General features: G+C 50.1%; 1 protein-coding gene across 15 annotated transcripts in view; it reads right to left on the bottom strand.

Annotated features, from left to right (window-relative positions):
- The window catches only part of PTK2 (protein tyrosine kinase 2), a 261,868-nt gene that overhangs the window by 16,719 nt on the left and 228,280 nt on the right, over positions 1–16,869 (bottom strand). For 14 of the 15 annotated variants that reach the window (XM_058668437.1, XM_058668443.1, XM_058668442.1 and 11 more), the window contains 3 exons: positions 15,391–15,477; positions 12,817–12,954; positions 10,438–10,569 (listed from right to left, as the gene is read on the bottom strand). In XM_058668437.1, the coding sequence (XP_058524420.1) occupies positions 10,438–10,569; positions 12,817–12,954; positions 15,391–15,477 (357 nt within the window). The remainder of the gene's footprint in view (positions 1–10,437; positions 10,570–12,816; positions 12,955–15,390; positions 15,478–16,869) is intronic. The other variant, XM_058668441.1, reaches the window with a different exon arrangement.

Here is a 16,869-nt window from a genome sequence, read left to right as displayed (position 1 = left end):
TAGTTCACATGGTTTTCACAGGAATGCAAAGGTGCTGGCAGCACTGTGCACATACGTCAAACAAGTATTTCAGAGACGAGGACTTCAAGCTCAGAAAGGCAGAATCACCTGCCTGAGTTAACATAGCTCCTTCCCAGCAGTGAATGCCGAGCGCCTGCTGCGTGCGGCTCAGCCAGCCCGGCACCCACGTGGACGCCGAGCGCCTGCTGCGTGCGGCTCAGCCAGCCCAGCACAGAGGTTGCTTACAGAACACAGCAGTATTTGCATACATTGAAGTCAGCTATCTTCTACTTCCATGTAAAATCACATGTAGTGACTTATTACGTATGTTAATTCTCCAATGTCATATTTTCCAAAAACAGTTTTTTTAAAACGAGAAGGTCCATGAATACAGGTCTACTTGGTGTTCTGCATGGAAATAAATTCACACGCATGTTTCTCCTACAGCAGACGCAACCTGAGCAGCAGACAGGCGCCAATCCTGGGAACTAGGAGCAACCCGGGCGAGGACAGCCCCTCAAGGGACAGGCCCTGTTCTTGCTGCAATGTGGCAGAGCGCTCCTATCCCTTACAGAACATTCCAGATGGAATGTATAAATGAATCACAGACAAAGAATGTTTGGGACAATCTGACTGCTTTCCCAATAGATATGCATGCTCTTTAAAAAAATATTTATTTGTAACAGATTCATTTAGGTAGTTTGAAATTCAAGAATTATAGAGAGAGAGGGAGAGGGAGAGAGACAAAAGAAACAGAACTCTTCCATTTGCTGGTTTGTTCCCCATATAGGCTTCTCAGCCAGCACTGGGCCAGGAGGCAGCCAGGAGGCAACCAGGAGCCTGCAGCCTCATCTGGGTCTCTCAACATAACCAGCAGGGGCCCAAATGTTGGACCATCTTCTGTTGCTTTTCCCAAGCCACTAGCAAGGAGCTGGATGGGAAGTGGAACAGAAAGGACCTGAACTGGTGTCTAAGGTATGCTCCCACTGCACGCGGCAGCTTGACTTGCTATGCCACAATGGGACCTGAGTATGGTGAACAAGTAAGTGCTGGATGCACAGCTCAGCACAGCAGTCCAGCCACGTAGACCTTATGACAAGCAGGATGGACAACACCGGACAGCTCACACAGCAGTCACCGTGTGCACTCAGCTGTCCGTCCCTGACCTCGTCACCAGTGGGACCGTCACTCCAACTGCTGACCCATGACCAGAACACAGAACAGTAGCTCTCCGGGGTCGGGTATCTTTGGGAAGATTCCATCTGAAGAACCATCTCTGGGGCCGTGTGACAGCTCGCTGGGCCACTTCCCACGGCATGAATACTGTTTCACTGTGCTGGAGACAGGCAAGCTGGTCACCTCTGCTGTCTTGGGGTACTGACATGCACTTGATCCATTTAGGCAGGGACCCTGAAGGTACCAGTTAGGCTGTGGGCATCGAGAGCAGCTGGGCATACCACACAGGCCCACAGGGGTCCACTTGAACTGCCAACACACCAGGACACTCAGAAACTAAGGGTCTTGGGCGCGAGTGCCTCTGCCCTGGAGCCCGAGCCGAGGGCCACTGCTCTCTGCCAGGCGGCCTTGGCCCTCATCTTCCATTCAGACTGGTTTGCTTTCCTTTCTCTCACAAGTGGGCTTATATAGACAGGGCTCTCTTAAAGTTATATTTTGCTTTAGCAAAGTACCACTCAAGAGAACGACTGTGCCCAAGATGACATCAAGCAGCAAGCTGCAAAATCACTCTACTTAGAAGAGTGTTCTGCTGGAGAGCAAAGTCCTCTCACCGGAGGAGGCTCTGACCAACGTGACCCTCACACTCTGCCAAGTCTGCAAGTGACTTTATGGGCGGCAGGTGTGTTACAGACACAGGGCTCTCGACAGGTCTAGAACTAGCATCTGCTGTGTAAGGGTACAAGGCTGTAGGCAGAATCTTAGCGCAGCTGCCACAGCAGAGTTCTCTGCAGGGCCATGGTGACCCTGGGCTCCCAGAAGAGGGATGGTTGGTCCAGGAAAAGACTGGAATGATGCTAGCCATGGACTATAGCAGCAGCCACCCAGAATGCTGCGAGCTCTGAAACGGAAGGTTATTTTTTCAAATAAGAACAGAACTTGTCTCCCACGGTGCAGAGTGATCTTGCCGAGGGGCATGGCCTCCCAAAAACCTAGTTCAGGGCAGCCCTGTAAGTCATCTGTGATTGGTTAACGATGGCCCAGAAACAGAACATGAAGGTCTTCAGGCATTTTTATAGCAATCTGAAACAGTGATTTTTTGGGGGTTGCTAACAGTTCATAAAAATAGTTGCTTGCACATTTTGCATGTCTTTTAAAAGTAACTTTTCTTCTAGTAATTAATGTTTATTTACTGAGCACTAAGGAGACAGAGACACAGGGGCCACTCTCCTGCTGTGCTGGGGCGAGCCTCACTGCTCCGGCAAAGCCAGCACCTCTCACATCGCAGTGCCAGTTCTAGTCCACACGGCTTCCCGCCTCCTCCCACCAGTCCAATGTCTAAGGTTCCAGTCTCAGCCACACGGCTTCTCGTCCCCTCCTGCTAATCTCATGTCTGAGGAAGGAGCAGAGGACGGCTCAACTGGCCCAGGCCCTGCTACCCCCAACACAGAACACTGTGAAGTCTAAGATCCTGGCTTTAGCCTAGACCAGTCTTGTACATTACCCACTGGGAGTGAACCAGCAGATGGAAAATCTATTTCTCCCCTTCAAACAAATAACAATCAAATAAGCAAATCTTTGAAAAAGAGACAGAGAGAGAGAGCGAGCGAGCTCCCTTCCCTTCCACTGGGTCATGCCAGCACTGGGCCTGGCTGCAACAGGAAGTCCCGACTTGCCCCAGGTCTCTCACATGGGCGGCAGGGCCTCAGCTACTTGGCTTTTATTTCCCTTTATCTCCTTACTGTACTGACCTGCAACACACGTGGGCTCTCCACATTCCTCGGGCAGTACTGCCCTGGCAAGGCCCTTGGCCCGACTTCCCACACGGGCTCAACACCTTCACAGAAACACGCCCTACTGAGACAACACTGGCCTGGTCAGCCCCTGCTAAAACCATCCACACAAGGATGTGCTCACAACAGCAACAAAATGTATGACTTGTTTATGAGATTACAGCCAGATCCAAAAAAGGGGGCCCACATTCCTGAGTGATGCCCACTAGCCTCTCCTGCAGACCCCTCAAAGCGGCCACGGGCTACCTCAGCTGCCTCGGCACAAGCAGCTGCACTCCGGAGCTCTCCACCTTTGATAGAGTCTGTCCAGGTTCACAAAATTCTCATTGGTACAGCTCCCTGAAAGAGTTACGATGCCTGCCTATTCTTGCAGTTTTCAGGAAGTGAGGGGCAGGTGCCAGGGGGCCAGGGAGGAGATGCTGAAGAGTGACCACACCTTTCTAGCATGCCCCTTGCAGCTGACTGAGGCAGCGCCCATGGGGAGCAGCTCTTCACAAAGCATTACAAGGAGAACAGACTACTTTGGGCAGGAATGCGAGGGACTCAGGGCCTCCAGCTGCCCTGTGAGGAACAGCAATGTTACCCTCACCATGGTTCCAGGTACTCTGTAACAGGCGTGCAGCAGATGCCGCTGGAGGTGGGCAGGAGCTGCAGGGCTTCCCGCCAGCTGGCTCAGACTGCAGGAACTTAAGCAAAGCAAGAGGACCCAGGTGTTTTCCCCAAGTTGAGGAGTCACCACCAGGGGGAGCAGCTTTTCTCTGCTGCAACCTTGGTTCCTCCTCACAGAAGTGCAAACACTTGCCCTGGCTTGTCACCACAACCCGCCACCTATCTCCTCCACATTCCTATGTCCCTGTGACAAAACAGAAGCCACTGTGTGTCCCTGAGACAAAGTCCTCATTAGGAATTTTCCCTATCACTACACAACTTCCTGTGACATCAAAGTTGGCATTGCTCTCCTGGATCTTCTTCCCCCAGCTTCCTGTGCCCCTTTCTGCCCCAGAATCTGTCAGTCTACCTCCTACCCCAGGCTCTTAGGCTTAGGCTGCCCAACTTCCTCAGGCACCCCTGTATTCCCACTCTTCCCGCGGGATCCGTCAGCTAGACGGGCACTGAGGGGATCATCCTAGGATGATGCCTGTCCTACCCCTAGAGCCTACGGTTGGAGATCGTTCACGCTTGCCACCAACCCCGAGAGCTTCCCGTGTGCCGGTCAGAAGGCGGAGCTCACGCTGAACATGGAGAGGAGAGAGGGGAAGACCATGCCTGCCACGACCGCCCTGGTCTGCGGGCTCAGCGTGGGTGCACCTTGCAGTGTCACCACCAGTCAGGCTGAAGACCAAGGGAAGACACTGCAGGCATACAGCAACTCAAAGTGGCAGGGAGACAGGGACGAGGCAGGGCAGGCAGCAGGCAGTGGAGGGACCCACTGTGGAGTCAGCCGACACTGTCTGCCATGCTTCCTGGCTGACTGTGCTTGGTACTACGGGGTGGCAGCCACTGGTGGAGGCTAGGTCATCAGACAGCTGCTTAGAAAGGTCACCATGCTGTAAGGTATGGCCTAGGAAGATCACTGAGTTGGCTCTATCTCCACATTTGTTCTCTTAAATTACGACTCACATACCTGGCACTTACGTGCCGGTGCTGCAGACACTCCTGTCTTGTCTGCTTCTTCCTTCTCATCCCGAGCTCCTTCCTCACAGTGGCCTCCCAGGCCTCTTTCTGCCTTCTTCCAGATATTCTCCTAGTATCAGTGGCCATAGACTTCTGCCGAGTTCCCTGGCTTCCTGGTACCTTGGGAATAAACTCTAGACGCCCCCACCTCCTCTCTGCTTAGTGCTGGTCACGCTGCTGTGGCGGGTCCCTGCACCTGCGGCCTGCCCGCGCTCTCTTGCCATTTTTTTCAGCACGGCCAAATCTGGAGTCCTTCTTTTAACCTCCTCCTTTCTCTCCCTTGCCACGATGCAGTCCCATGAGGCTGGGAAGTACACCTGTGTTGCCCATCCTTGTACAACCAGCTCCATAAACCTCTGTGGGAGGCTCTGCTGTGGACATGTGAGCAGGGCTGCACTCAGGCTCTGTAGAGAAGGAATCAGGACTGACAGGACCGTGGGTGAGGAAACGATCCAGAAAACACAACAGCAGAGCTAAGCTTGGCAGGGAGCACTCAGCTCTGGAATGCTGAGAACACATCCAAACAAGGATCACAGCAAGGCACCTACACAGGCCAGCGGCAGCAATTCCCCAATCAGGAGAGCCCTGACCTTCAAACAGCAGAGACAATAAACAGATCCTTTTCCTTTGAGAACGCCAATACCAAATGCCAGATGAAATACCACAACCAAGGCAAACCAGGTCCGTCACAGAATCGGCAAGCAGATCCAGGGATGCACACGAGCACACACTCAAAGAAGAAATGTGTCACATAACTCACAGAACTATACCTGTTAAAGATTTACTTTTTAAAAAGATAATGCAGTTCATACTTAACAGAGAATTAATCTATACATTATATAAGTGAGAGTTAAGGTCACACTTAATAGAGAACTATTATAGAGTCATGTGACCAGTACTGAAAGTGAAGAGCAAAATTTTAAAAATAACTGCATTCAAAAAGGCCAAATCAAAGAATTTCATGTGACAATTAGATAGTACTTTCCTAAAATGTCAACTGAATTCACACACACAGAAACACAACTAAAAAGTTCAGCAGCAATGAGACGCAGTTATAGTAGAAGTTCTAAATGAATGGGTAATAATTTAGAGCAAGAAGTAAGAAAAGAAGAACTTAGAGTTGTATGGTAGAAACAAAGAAGGGCGACTGAGAATAAACTCTGGGAACAAGCAACATTGAAGGTAACACACCACTTGGACTGTCACGGGGCCCCACTGCAGCACTCAGTGTTTACCCACCTGTGGGGATTCCACACAAGGTTGTAAATGGATCAGGACTACAACACAGGCGCCAGCACTGCAGGACAGAGAGCAGCTGTGCTTTCGTCCCCCACAGCGCAGTGCCAGTCCTAGCCCTGGCACTAGGACTTTGTTGGTCCTAGAAAGCATACATTCTTCGCTTCTGCTGCATTTCTGCTAATGTACCTGGAAGGGGCAGATGACCGCCCAAGTGGCTGGCACCCTGACCCTCCTATGGTACACCAGGAAGGAGCTCCTGGCCCCTGGACGGGCGTCTGGGAAGGGAAGCAGCAATGGACATAACATTCTTTCTTCCCTCTGTCTCTCCTTTCTGTCACTCTGCCTTTTGAGTGACTGAATGAATGAATCAATTTTAAAAAGGGGAACACAATGTAGAAACTATTTGGAGCACTGAAAATATCTTAGAATGGGTTTATGCTTTTATCAAAGCTCAACAACTCATACACATGAGATCTGTGCAGTTCATTTTATGCAAAGAATCCCAGTGGACTCACCAGCCCAGGAAATGGACATCTTGAGCACCCTCCTAAGGCTGCGTGAGTCCTGGAACTCAGCCTGCTCCCCCGTCACTGCACCCTGCCGGGGCCCCACCAGCCACAGGCGTTTCTAGGCAACCACCCTAGGCCCTACACCATGGGCACTCTCCTCCCTCTGCCTGCCGGCCCCGCAAACACTGATGTCACAGCCGCGCTCTGGCTCCTCCTCCGCTCTCGTGTGTCAGCAGACGGCCACCACACAAGGGGCACCCGCAGCACCAACAGCTAAGCCTGCTGAGTCCAACTGGTTCAAATGCACACAGGACAAGAGTTATAATGATTAACTCCGTGTGGAGAATTTATGACACTGAACTTTCTCAAACACAAATCGGTGCTGTCTGGAGGGAACTGTCTGGAAACAGTATTGAAAACGCAGGGCTCCATGAATGTGGCTGGCCTGGCTCCCGGGATGAGCGAGTGTGAACGCGTGTGCGCTGCTGCAGCCTAGGCCGTCACAATGTGGCACTGTGCTCCTTCCTTGGGAATGTCCGAGTCCTGTCTCCACACTCATAACGGATCAGAAAGAGGTTTTTATAGCAAAGTGACATTAGTAGTGAGCTCTGTGAGGAAAGTCATTGGCTTTTCCTCTTTACACCGTTGGGTGGATAGAAAAGATGGGGTCTGTAAAATCTTCCTTTCTTAAGTATTTAATTCCTAATTCTGTAGAAACGGTTGTATTAGATTTCTCTATCATTTAATAATAAATTGTGGACTAAAAGATTTAAGTGCTGTATCAAATCAGCCAGTTATGTTAAGCAAGCATACCTGCCTTTATCATATCTGTCATTAACCTCAATAGAAAGGCCCTAAAACTGACTGTTTTCAGGAAAGCATCTGAATGCATTTTGTTTGGTATTGTATTAATTCAATAAAGTATTTAATTAGTGCTAAGTGTGCACTGGATCCTGTTACTAACCCCAGTAATCATCTTAGGTAGGGTTAAACCCCTCAGTAAAATTGCCATATTGCACATGTTCTAATGAAGTTTGAATGTTAATTGGATATTCACTTAAAAATAAAATAAAGGGCCCAGCGGCGTGTCCTAGTGGCTGAAGTCCTTGCCTTGAACGCGCTGGGATCCCATATGGGTGCCGGTTCTAATTCCGGCAGCTCCACTTCCCATCCAGCTCCCTGCCTGTGGCCTGGGAAAGCAGTCGAGGACAGCCCAAGGCCTTGGGACCCTGCATCCGTGTGGGAGACCCGGAAGAGGTTCCTGGTTCCCGGATTCGGATCGGTGCAGCACTGGCTGTTGTGCTTACTTGGGGAGTGAATCATAGGACGGAAGATCTTCCTCTCTGTCTCTCCTCCTCTCTGTATATCTGACTTTGTAATACAAATAAATACATCTTTAAAAAAAATAATAAAATAAAATAAAATGCAAGGCTAGAGAATACCTAATTTACTCTTAGAACAGGTTCAAAATTCAAACCAACTGATCCCAACTAGTAACAGTAAACTAAATAGTAAAGTAAAAACTTCCCGTTTTTTCCTGGGGGGCAAGTATTGTGGTATAGCAGATCAAAGTGCTGTCTACGACACTGGAATCCCATGGTGGGGTGCTGGTTTGAGTCCCGGTTGCTCTGCTTCCGAGCTACTATCTTGCTCACGCGCCTGGGAAGGTGGCAGAAGCTGGCCAAGTGTGTGGGCCCTGGCTCTGCCTGGAGCAGGCGTGGCTGCTGTGGCCAGTGGGGGAATAACCAGCAGACAGGAGGTACTCTGCTATCTCTTTGCCTTTCACAGAAACACAGAGACCCTGACAGGCCAGCCAGTGTGAGCGTGGCTGTCTGCAGAGGGGGCTCTAAGTGCTGGAGAGGCAGCACAGCACCGGGTGAGGGTCGCTGAACTTGAACGCTGGCCACTCTGACTCTCCCACCAACAAGCAGGGCGATCGCACTGACTGCACCTCTCTTGGTCTCTCACAGAAGATCTACTCTCCTCCTCTCCTCTCTGTATATCTGACTGGACAATAAAAATAATACATCTTAAAAAAATAGATATTTATATTTTGCTATGGTAACATTAATGGCTTTAACTCTGGGATGAACTAGAATATTAAATTATGTGCATATTATACTATTTAAAGCCAAATTATGAAACAGATGACCTTCTTTTTTAAAAAAATTTATTTACTTATTTATTTTATTAGAAAGTCAGATTTTACAGAAAGGAGTGACAGAAATAAAGATCTTCCATCCACTGATTCACTCCCCAAGTGGCTGCAACGGCCAGAGCTGAGCTGAGCCGATCCAAAGCCAGGAGCCAGGAGCTTCTTCCAGGTCTCCCACGCAGGTGCAGGGTCCCAAGGCTTTGGACCGTCCTCGGTTGTTTTTCCAGGCCTTTGTCAGGCAGCTGGATGGGAGGCGAAGCAGCCGGGACACGAACCGGTGCCTATACGGGATCCTGGCACATGCGAGGTGATTGTAGCCACTAGACTATCGCGCTGGGTCCCCTCCATAGGCTTTGGACAAAAGATTTGGACCTGTTCTCCCTGAAAGGGGGCTGTGAATACAACCTTATACATGGAAACAGGCAGGATGATGGCAGGCACATAACCTACGGGACTATCGGCAGCACCGGCATTCATGTTGAAAATCTGTTTCTCACTCTCCCACACAGAAAGGCGTGTAAGTAGGGCGCACTATCCTGCAGGCAACGACCGGAATGTGGCGTATTTGCGACACAAAACACGGGAAGAGCTGGTTCCCGTGGGAGGGTTGCACGCCCAACTTCCACGCGTGCTCTCATTGCCAGGACTGTTGAGGTCAGCACAGTAACCCCCGCAGGGAGTACAACTTCAAGTTCCTCTAACAGTTAGAAATCACCATCGCATAAAACACTGCTTTGTCAAACATTTGTGTGCTCCAACACCGTGCCATGGAACAGCAAGGGCTAGGTCCTGTCCGTCAGCACACAGTGCCTCAGCACAGACGATGCCAGCTGATGCCAGTGGGCACGCACCTCCTGGCTCAAGGTCTGGGAACTGGATTTGGACACTACGGGCAGTCACCAACTTGACTTTGGGCGAATGGCACACGTGGCTCCTCCAGCCACACTTCCTTCTTTTGCCATTTTATTAAGATTGATTTTTATTGGAAAGGCAGATTTATAGAAGGAAGGAAAGAGGGAAAGCTCTTCCATCCGGTGGTCCACTCCCTAAATGGCTGCAACAGCGGGACCTGACCGATCTGAAGCCAGGAGCCAGGAGCTTCTCCGGGTCTCCCACGATGGCCCAAGGACTTGAGCCATCATCCGCTGACTTCCCAAGCCACAAGTGAGGCAACCTGGATAAGAACAGGCGCTCACACGGGATCCTGCAGTCTCACTTGTTCACAAGCTGACTGAGGAAGCCTGAAACAGCTACTCAGGGTTGGACGCGAGCAGGGACTTGGTTCTCACAGACCCTGGTTCTGGGGCTGAGAAGAGCTGGGGCCATGAGCCCAAGAAGACTGTTGTATCAACCGACACAAAAGAGACTGCGCTATCCTGCTGATTCCTCTCTGCTCCCAAGGGACGCCAGCTGGCCACGTGGACAAGGGCCGCTTGCAGGAAAGCACAGTTCCCATCTCTCAGGCCAGACATACAGGGAAGGGGTGTCGGGGGTTTGGGGGGAGTTTCCCAGTTACCATCTGACTGACTAGGCTGAAGAGGGGTGCCAAGGAAGGCCAATCTGGGCCCCCAGCAGGACTTCCCTACACCCTGACAGACGCATGGCCTCTATGTAAGCTCACCCTGCAGCGGGAGTTGTTTCTGTGTCAACACATGTTGATGAAAGCCTGAGAGATGCTCCAACTCTGAGCTCACAGGCCAACACCAAATTACCAAAACATACTTCTGAGAAATAATCAAGGAAAGTAAGTAATTTACTATAGTGCTTTTTGGGACCCAGATGTAAAACTCACACCATTGCTTTGGAAAAGATGAAATTCTGCAATCACTTGGAACACAGCAGACTCTAAGCTACAGCATAAAAACTGGAAGCAAGCTTCCTGTAAGACAAGTACCAGAAATCTCTCTTCCTTTTCCAGCCAGCGCTGATCTTCCTCCATTTCCTGCTGCTGTCGGATCAGCCGCTCTTCCATCAGGTGGCTCGGCAGCCCCTGGCCCATCCCTCGTAGATCCAAGGCGGCAGAGTCCTGGAGGAGAGTCCCAGAGAGCATGAGCAGGCCATCAGTCTGTTTGCATGTTCTTACTTTGTGTGTCTTCCAAAACGTGAAGCAAAACAACAAGAATGGAGGAAATACAATCCTTTACACTCTGCTTGTGGGAACATTTTTGGCGCTTGCAGTTAAGACATGTGCCAAGCAGCCTTAATAGATATTTAATTACTGAGCTCACAGATTCACTTGTAGTGGTCTAATCTTAAGAAATAATTCAGAATATGTAGCAAGAATATATCATTACCTACAGTGATTATTTATTAAACTAAAATAGGAGAAATCAGTGGGAAATCTCAGAGTTTTTGGAACTGTATCATAAAATAAATTAAAAATAAAAAGTGAAGGGCCCAGCATGGTAGCCTAGTGGCTAAAGTCCTCGCCTTGAATGCACTGGGATCCCATACGGATGCCGGTTCTAATCCCGGCAGCGCCACTTCCCATCCAGCTCTCTGCTTGTGACCTGGGAAAGCAGTGGAGGGTGGCCCAAAGCCTGGGGACCCTGCACCTGCATGGGAGACCCAGAAGAGGCTCTGTGCTCCTGGGTTCGGATCAGCTCAGCTCCAGCCATTGTGGCCACTTGGAGAGTGAATCAATGGACAGAAGATCTTCCTCTGTCTCTGCTCTCTGTATATCTGACTTTACAATAAAAATATATAAATCTTTAAAAAAGTGTCTCATTAGTTATAGTGAAAATAGAAATACTATGCAGGTAAACAGAAAGTTTAAATATAATCTTAACTCACACCTTAATGGCAGGTGGAAGATCTGCTGCTCAATGCAAAGGCCTCGCTCATTTACTTAGAAGTGTGAGAGTAAGGTGCGGGGCAGTGAGACCCCACAGCTGCCTGCCAATGGTCGGCTCCCTCTCCGAACGGCTCAGAGCCCAGCCAGGAAGCCCTTCAGCCATCGCCCACTGCTCCCTGGAGGCCATTAGTAGGCTGCTGGCCCTGCGGCAGAGTAGCCAGCTTGAACCAGCTACTCCGACACGGAAAGCAGGCATCCCAGATGATGGCTAAATGTGCTGTGCCACAATGCCCAACCCAAGCAAATACCTTTTAATACTCTGCGAGTGGCTCCTGGTTTGATCGGCAAAATTTGGTAGAAATTAATATGGTCGACTGTAAATATCTTTGCTCTTGCCAGCCCCCCATCCCTTTGGCCTCACATATACACTAATTATATGCAATTTAGAGGTCTGCATTTTGGGTATTTCTTCGAGAAAATTATTTTTTCTCTGTCTATTCTCTCTATCTGCCTTTCCAATGAAAGTAAATCTTAAAAAAAATAAAGATAATTAATTATAATTCATAGGAGTGGGTATTTGGCTTAGCAATTTAGATGCTGTATGGTATACTGGCATGCCACATTGGTACACTTCGGTTTCAGGGCCCACTCTGTTCCCCGCTTCAGCTTCCCACTAATGAGTACCCGGGGAATGTCTAGCCCATGGGCCATGTGAGACCTGCTAAGTCACTTGAGTTGCCAAAGCAATTGCGGGTGGGACTCAAACTTCAATAAATCTATAGCAGGCAATTTTTTAAGTTGATGATTTTGTTTGGCTCATGAATGTTGTAACTATTTCAATGGCCCGTGGCAGGAAAAAATGGCTCCCTATCCTTGTAATGGCTGATGTGTATCAAGTAGCTGGGTCCCTGCCCTCCATGTGGGAAGTGTGGGTTGGGGTGCAGGTTCCAAGCCCACCTCCACTTGGTGGGCATTTGGCAAGTTAACCAGTGGGTAGAAACGTGTGTGGGTGTCTGTTGTTCTTCCTTTAAAATAAATAAAACAAAGTTTGCAAAATATATTTTTTTTAAAACCCATTAAACTAAAAAAAAATTTGAGTATGAATTATCTTGATTTTAGAACTCACTCATCAAAATCAGAAATCTGGGGCAGCCCCCACGTGTGGGCACCGGTGTGTGTCCCGGCTGCTCCGCTTCCAGCCCTCTGCTTATGGCCTGGGGAAGCCTCTTCAGCTCCTGCATCATGTGGGCGACCTGGAAGAAACTCCAGGCTCCTGGCTTCAGACTGGCTCAGCTCTGGCCATTGTGGCCATTTGGGGAATGACCCAGAGGATGAAAGATCTCTCCTCTCTGTTACACTCCAAATAAAAATAAAGTTTCAAATAAAAATAACTTTTACAAAAATCAAACAATTTTTGGATTTAGAAATACTAGGTCCCTTGAAGCGCACTCAAAAAGAAGCTCAGGAACACTCATGTACCTCCAGGCTGGGCTGCCACATGGCTATCTCCTGAGGTCTATGATTCCAGGACTCTGACTGGTCCAAAAGAGACGCCTGACCTGGGTAGAAGCTGCTGGCCATGGCTGTGATCCCATGAGAGCCAGGGTAGCCCGAGACCTGCAGGTGAGCAGAGAGAGGCCGTCAGGCTTTGCCATCACACCTCTGCTACAGTTCTGCCCTGCTGTATCAGACAGCAACCAGCAACACTGGGTATGCTGTGGTAGCTGGCAGAATAGGCCAACCAGAGGCCAGGGCCCCATCTCTTAAGCAGAATGCCTCCTTATGTGGCAGACATAACTTTAAGTCACAGATCCTCAGAGGGAGAAACCATCCTGAGCAGTGCAGGACGGAGGCACAAGTGCGGAGGAAGGGATATGTGGCTACTGAAGTGACCGAAGCCTGCTGGCTTGGAACACGTAGCGGGGACCACGTGCAAAGGGATGCATATGGTCTCGAGAGGCCAGTGAGGCAAGGGTTGGGACTGTTCATGGAGGCCTCCAGAAAGGTTACTTATGACAGCCACAATAGACAAAGGAAGCAGAAATAAAACTAGCAAATAAGCAAGCAGGTGTTTAGGACCTCTACTCTGACCAAATGCTGTGAACAGACCACCCTGCATGCCAAGTGACAGGAAGCCACAAAACTAGCTGGGCCAAATGCTGCTCCAGGATGGCTCTTTCACACCCAATAACAACAAATCACATAGACATACAAACGCAAAGTGTGTCCCTAATGAGCCAGGGGCTGGCAGTGGGGGAAATTCAGCCATGGGGTCTGACAGTGATGAACAAGGAAGGGAGAAAAAGTTCTAAGCACACACAGGACACAGTCCGAACTCGCTTCCGCAGCCAACAGGCCAGCACAGCACAGCAAAGGGCCATTAGCGGACTTCTACTCAAAGACAAAAACCAGCCGAATTCCTTTCCAAATACAAGCATATCTTTCAACCAAAGTTTCGCACATCTATTTGGGGATTGGGGGCTTCAACGATCATGAAGTATTGCACAGGGTACTGTGGTCTGGGATACACTGGAGCAGGCAGGTGTCAAGGCTAAGATTTGTGCACTTCACTGGAGGTAAATTGTATCTCAGTCATTTTAATACTTATTTAATACTAATTTTAATATCTATCTCACTCACCTTGCATTTCATCAGGGAAGGTTGCAGAGAATGAGTCCAAGGCCTGCGGGCCACCTGCCTCTGGTGCTGCCTGCCGGAGAGTGAGACAGTATGCTCTCGGGGAGGAGTGAGAGAGAGTGCTCTCGGGGAGGAGTGAGAGAGAGTGCTCTCGGGGAGGAGTGAGAGAGAGTGCTCTCGGGGAGGAGTGAGGGAGAGTGCTCTCGGGGAGGAGTGAGAGAGAGTGCTCTCGGGGAGGAGTGAGAGAGAGTGCTCTCGGGGAGGAGTGGGAGAGAGTGCTCTCGGGGAGGAGTGAGAGAGAGTGCTCTGGGGGAGGAGTGAGAGAGAGTGCTCTCGGGGAGGAGTGAGAGAGAGTGCTCTGGGGGAGGAGTGAGAGAGAGTGCTCTCGGGGAGGAGTGAGAGAGAGTGCTCTCGGGGAGGAGTGAGAGAGAGTGCTCTGGGGGAGGAGTGGGAGAGAGTGCTCTCGGGGAGGAGTGAGAGAGAGTGCTCTCGGGGAGGAGTGAGAGAGAGTGCTCTGGGGGAGGAGTGAGAGAGAGTGCTCTCGGGGAGGAGTGAGAGAGAGTGCTCTGGGGGAGGAGTGGGAGAGAGTGCTCTCGGGGAGGAGTGAGAGAGAGTGCTCTCGGGGAGGAGTGAGAGAGAGTGCTCTGGGGGAGGAGTGAGAGAGAGTGCTCTTGGGGAGGAGTGAGAGTGAGTGCTCTCGGGGAGGAGTGAGAGTGAGTGCTCTCGGGGAGGAGTGAGAGAGAGTGCTCTCGGGGAGGAGTGAGAGAGAGTGCTCTCGGGGAATGAGAGAGTGAGTGCTCTTGGGGAGGAGTGAGAGAGAGTGCTCTCGGGGAGGAGTGAGGGAGAGTGCTCTCGGGGAGGAGTGAGAGAGAGTGCTCTCGGGGAGGAGTGAGAGAGAGTGCTCTCGGGGAGGAGTGAGAGAGAGTGCTCTCGGGGAGGAGTGAGAGTGAGTGCTCTCGGGGAGGAGTGGGAGAGAGTGCTCTCGGGGAGGAGTGAGAGTGCTCTCGGGGAGGAGTGAGAGAGAGTGCTCTCGGGGAGGAGTGAGAGTGCTCTCGGGGAGGAGTGAGAGAGAGTGCTCTCGGGGAGGAGTGGGAGAGAGTGCTCTCGGGGAGGAGTGAGAGAGAGTGCTCTCGGGGAGGAGTGAGAGAGAGTGCTCTCGGGGAGGAGTGAGAGAGAGTGCTCTCGGGGAATGAGAGAGTGAGTGCTCTGGGGGAGGAGTGAGAGAGAGTGCTCTCGGGAGGAGTGTTGAGACAACAGGCATGTAAGTCATGCCCAGGGGGACTATTTCTTGGCCTTCTGCTCAGCAGTAATAGTCACAAACACAGAAACAAACCATAAAAGCACACACTGCATTTTCCTACCCCTAAAGTGCCAAGTAACCAAAGTAATACATTGCAGATTTGTAGTCACAGATACCTGGTAATGATTGGTCTGGGCCATGTGCTGTGGGCTGGGGTAAAACCCTTCACTGGATCTCGGGCTAGGATAGCCAGGTCTGCTGGGCTGTGAAGAGAGCAGCACTGAGATGAGCACGGGTCCAGGCCTTGAAAAGGACACACAACTCCTACATCAGAGCTTGGTTGGGATGAACAGGTGGGCAAACAAGTCTTCACAACAGTGATGTTAGATGATTAGACATTCACATGTGAAATAGAAAATCTGACTTCTTCTGCATAATGAGTTAATTCCAAAATTAACTCAAATTGGACCATAGACCCAAAAATTAGAGACCCAAAAGGAATTTACAGGAAAATCTTTGTGACTTGCATAAGGCAACAATTTCTAGGCTTTGACACAAACACACAACTTCTAAAAGGAAAAAAGATAAACTGAACATCACCAAATTGAAACAGTTTTTGTGTCACAATGACCTCACCAAGAAAGAGGAAAAAGACAAGCTAAAGGACAAGAGATTGGGCCTGCAATGCTGGCATCCCACGAATGCCGGTTCAACTCCCGGCTTCTCGGGCCCGGTGCAGGGGCCTAGCGGCTAAAGTCCTCGCTTGAATGCGCTGGGATCCCATATGGGCGCCGGTTCTAATCCCGGCAGCCCCACTTCCCATCCAGCTCCCTGCTTGTGGCCTGGGAAAGCAGTCGAGGACGGCCCAAAGATTTGGGACCCTGTGTTTCTTTTTTTCTCCCTCCTAATGTAAGGCTGCCTTTGAAATAAACCATAATATCCTTACCAACAAAGAAAGAAGACAATCGGGCCATTCTTCTGGCAATGGGTCCCCATCCAGAAGGACAGTGGACAAAGGACATGGGCTGCCCCGGGTCCTGAAAGCATGCAAGCGGCCACTCAGGGCCAGGAGCCGCAGGGACACACAGCTCAAACTCCCTACACACCACCACCTTCTAGTGACTGGGAGGGCTGGGCAGTACAGACGGAGAGGTGAGGCAAGGACCAGGAAGAACTGTAATCCTGTAGGAATGTCAAACAGTGCCACTGTTGTTGCATGCAGTTTGGTAATTTCTAACAGAACTGAACAAGAATTATCACAGGATCCAGCAATTCCACTTTCTAGTACCTCCAATCAGAGAAACTGAAGTATATGTCCATGCACAAACACATTTTTAAATGTTTCTGGCAGAACTGTTCCTAACAGCTAAAACCTGGACACAATCCAAGTGTCTGGAAATAATGCATAAACAACATGGAGTCTACCCATAAACACAATCTTGTTTGGTAATTGAATAGAAAGAAGTACTGACATTAGGCACAACATGGATGAATTATCAAACTGTGCTAAGTGCAAGCAGCAAGTCACGAACAGTCCCATTTCTGGGCTCTGCTGGTCAGACAGACGTCCCAGACACAGCATCCAGGCCAAGTGATGCTTCCGGCTGTGCTGTCACAGGCAACGATTAAACTGCTCTCTATTAATCCATACAGTG

The sequence above is a fragment of the Ochotona princeps genome, chromosome 9, assembly GCF_030435755.1.
Source record: "Ochotona princeps isolate mOchPri1 chromosome 9, mOchPri1.hap1, whole genome shotgun sequence".
NCBI classification, from domain to species: domain Eukaryota; kingdom Metazoa; phylum Chordata; class Mammalia; order Lagomorpha; family Ochotonidae; genus Ochotona; species Ochotona princeps.
The sequence above is the reverse complement of the archived record's forward strand: the minus strand, read 5'-3'. Positions and strand labels throughout refer to the sequence as shown.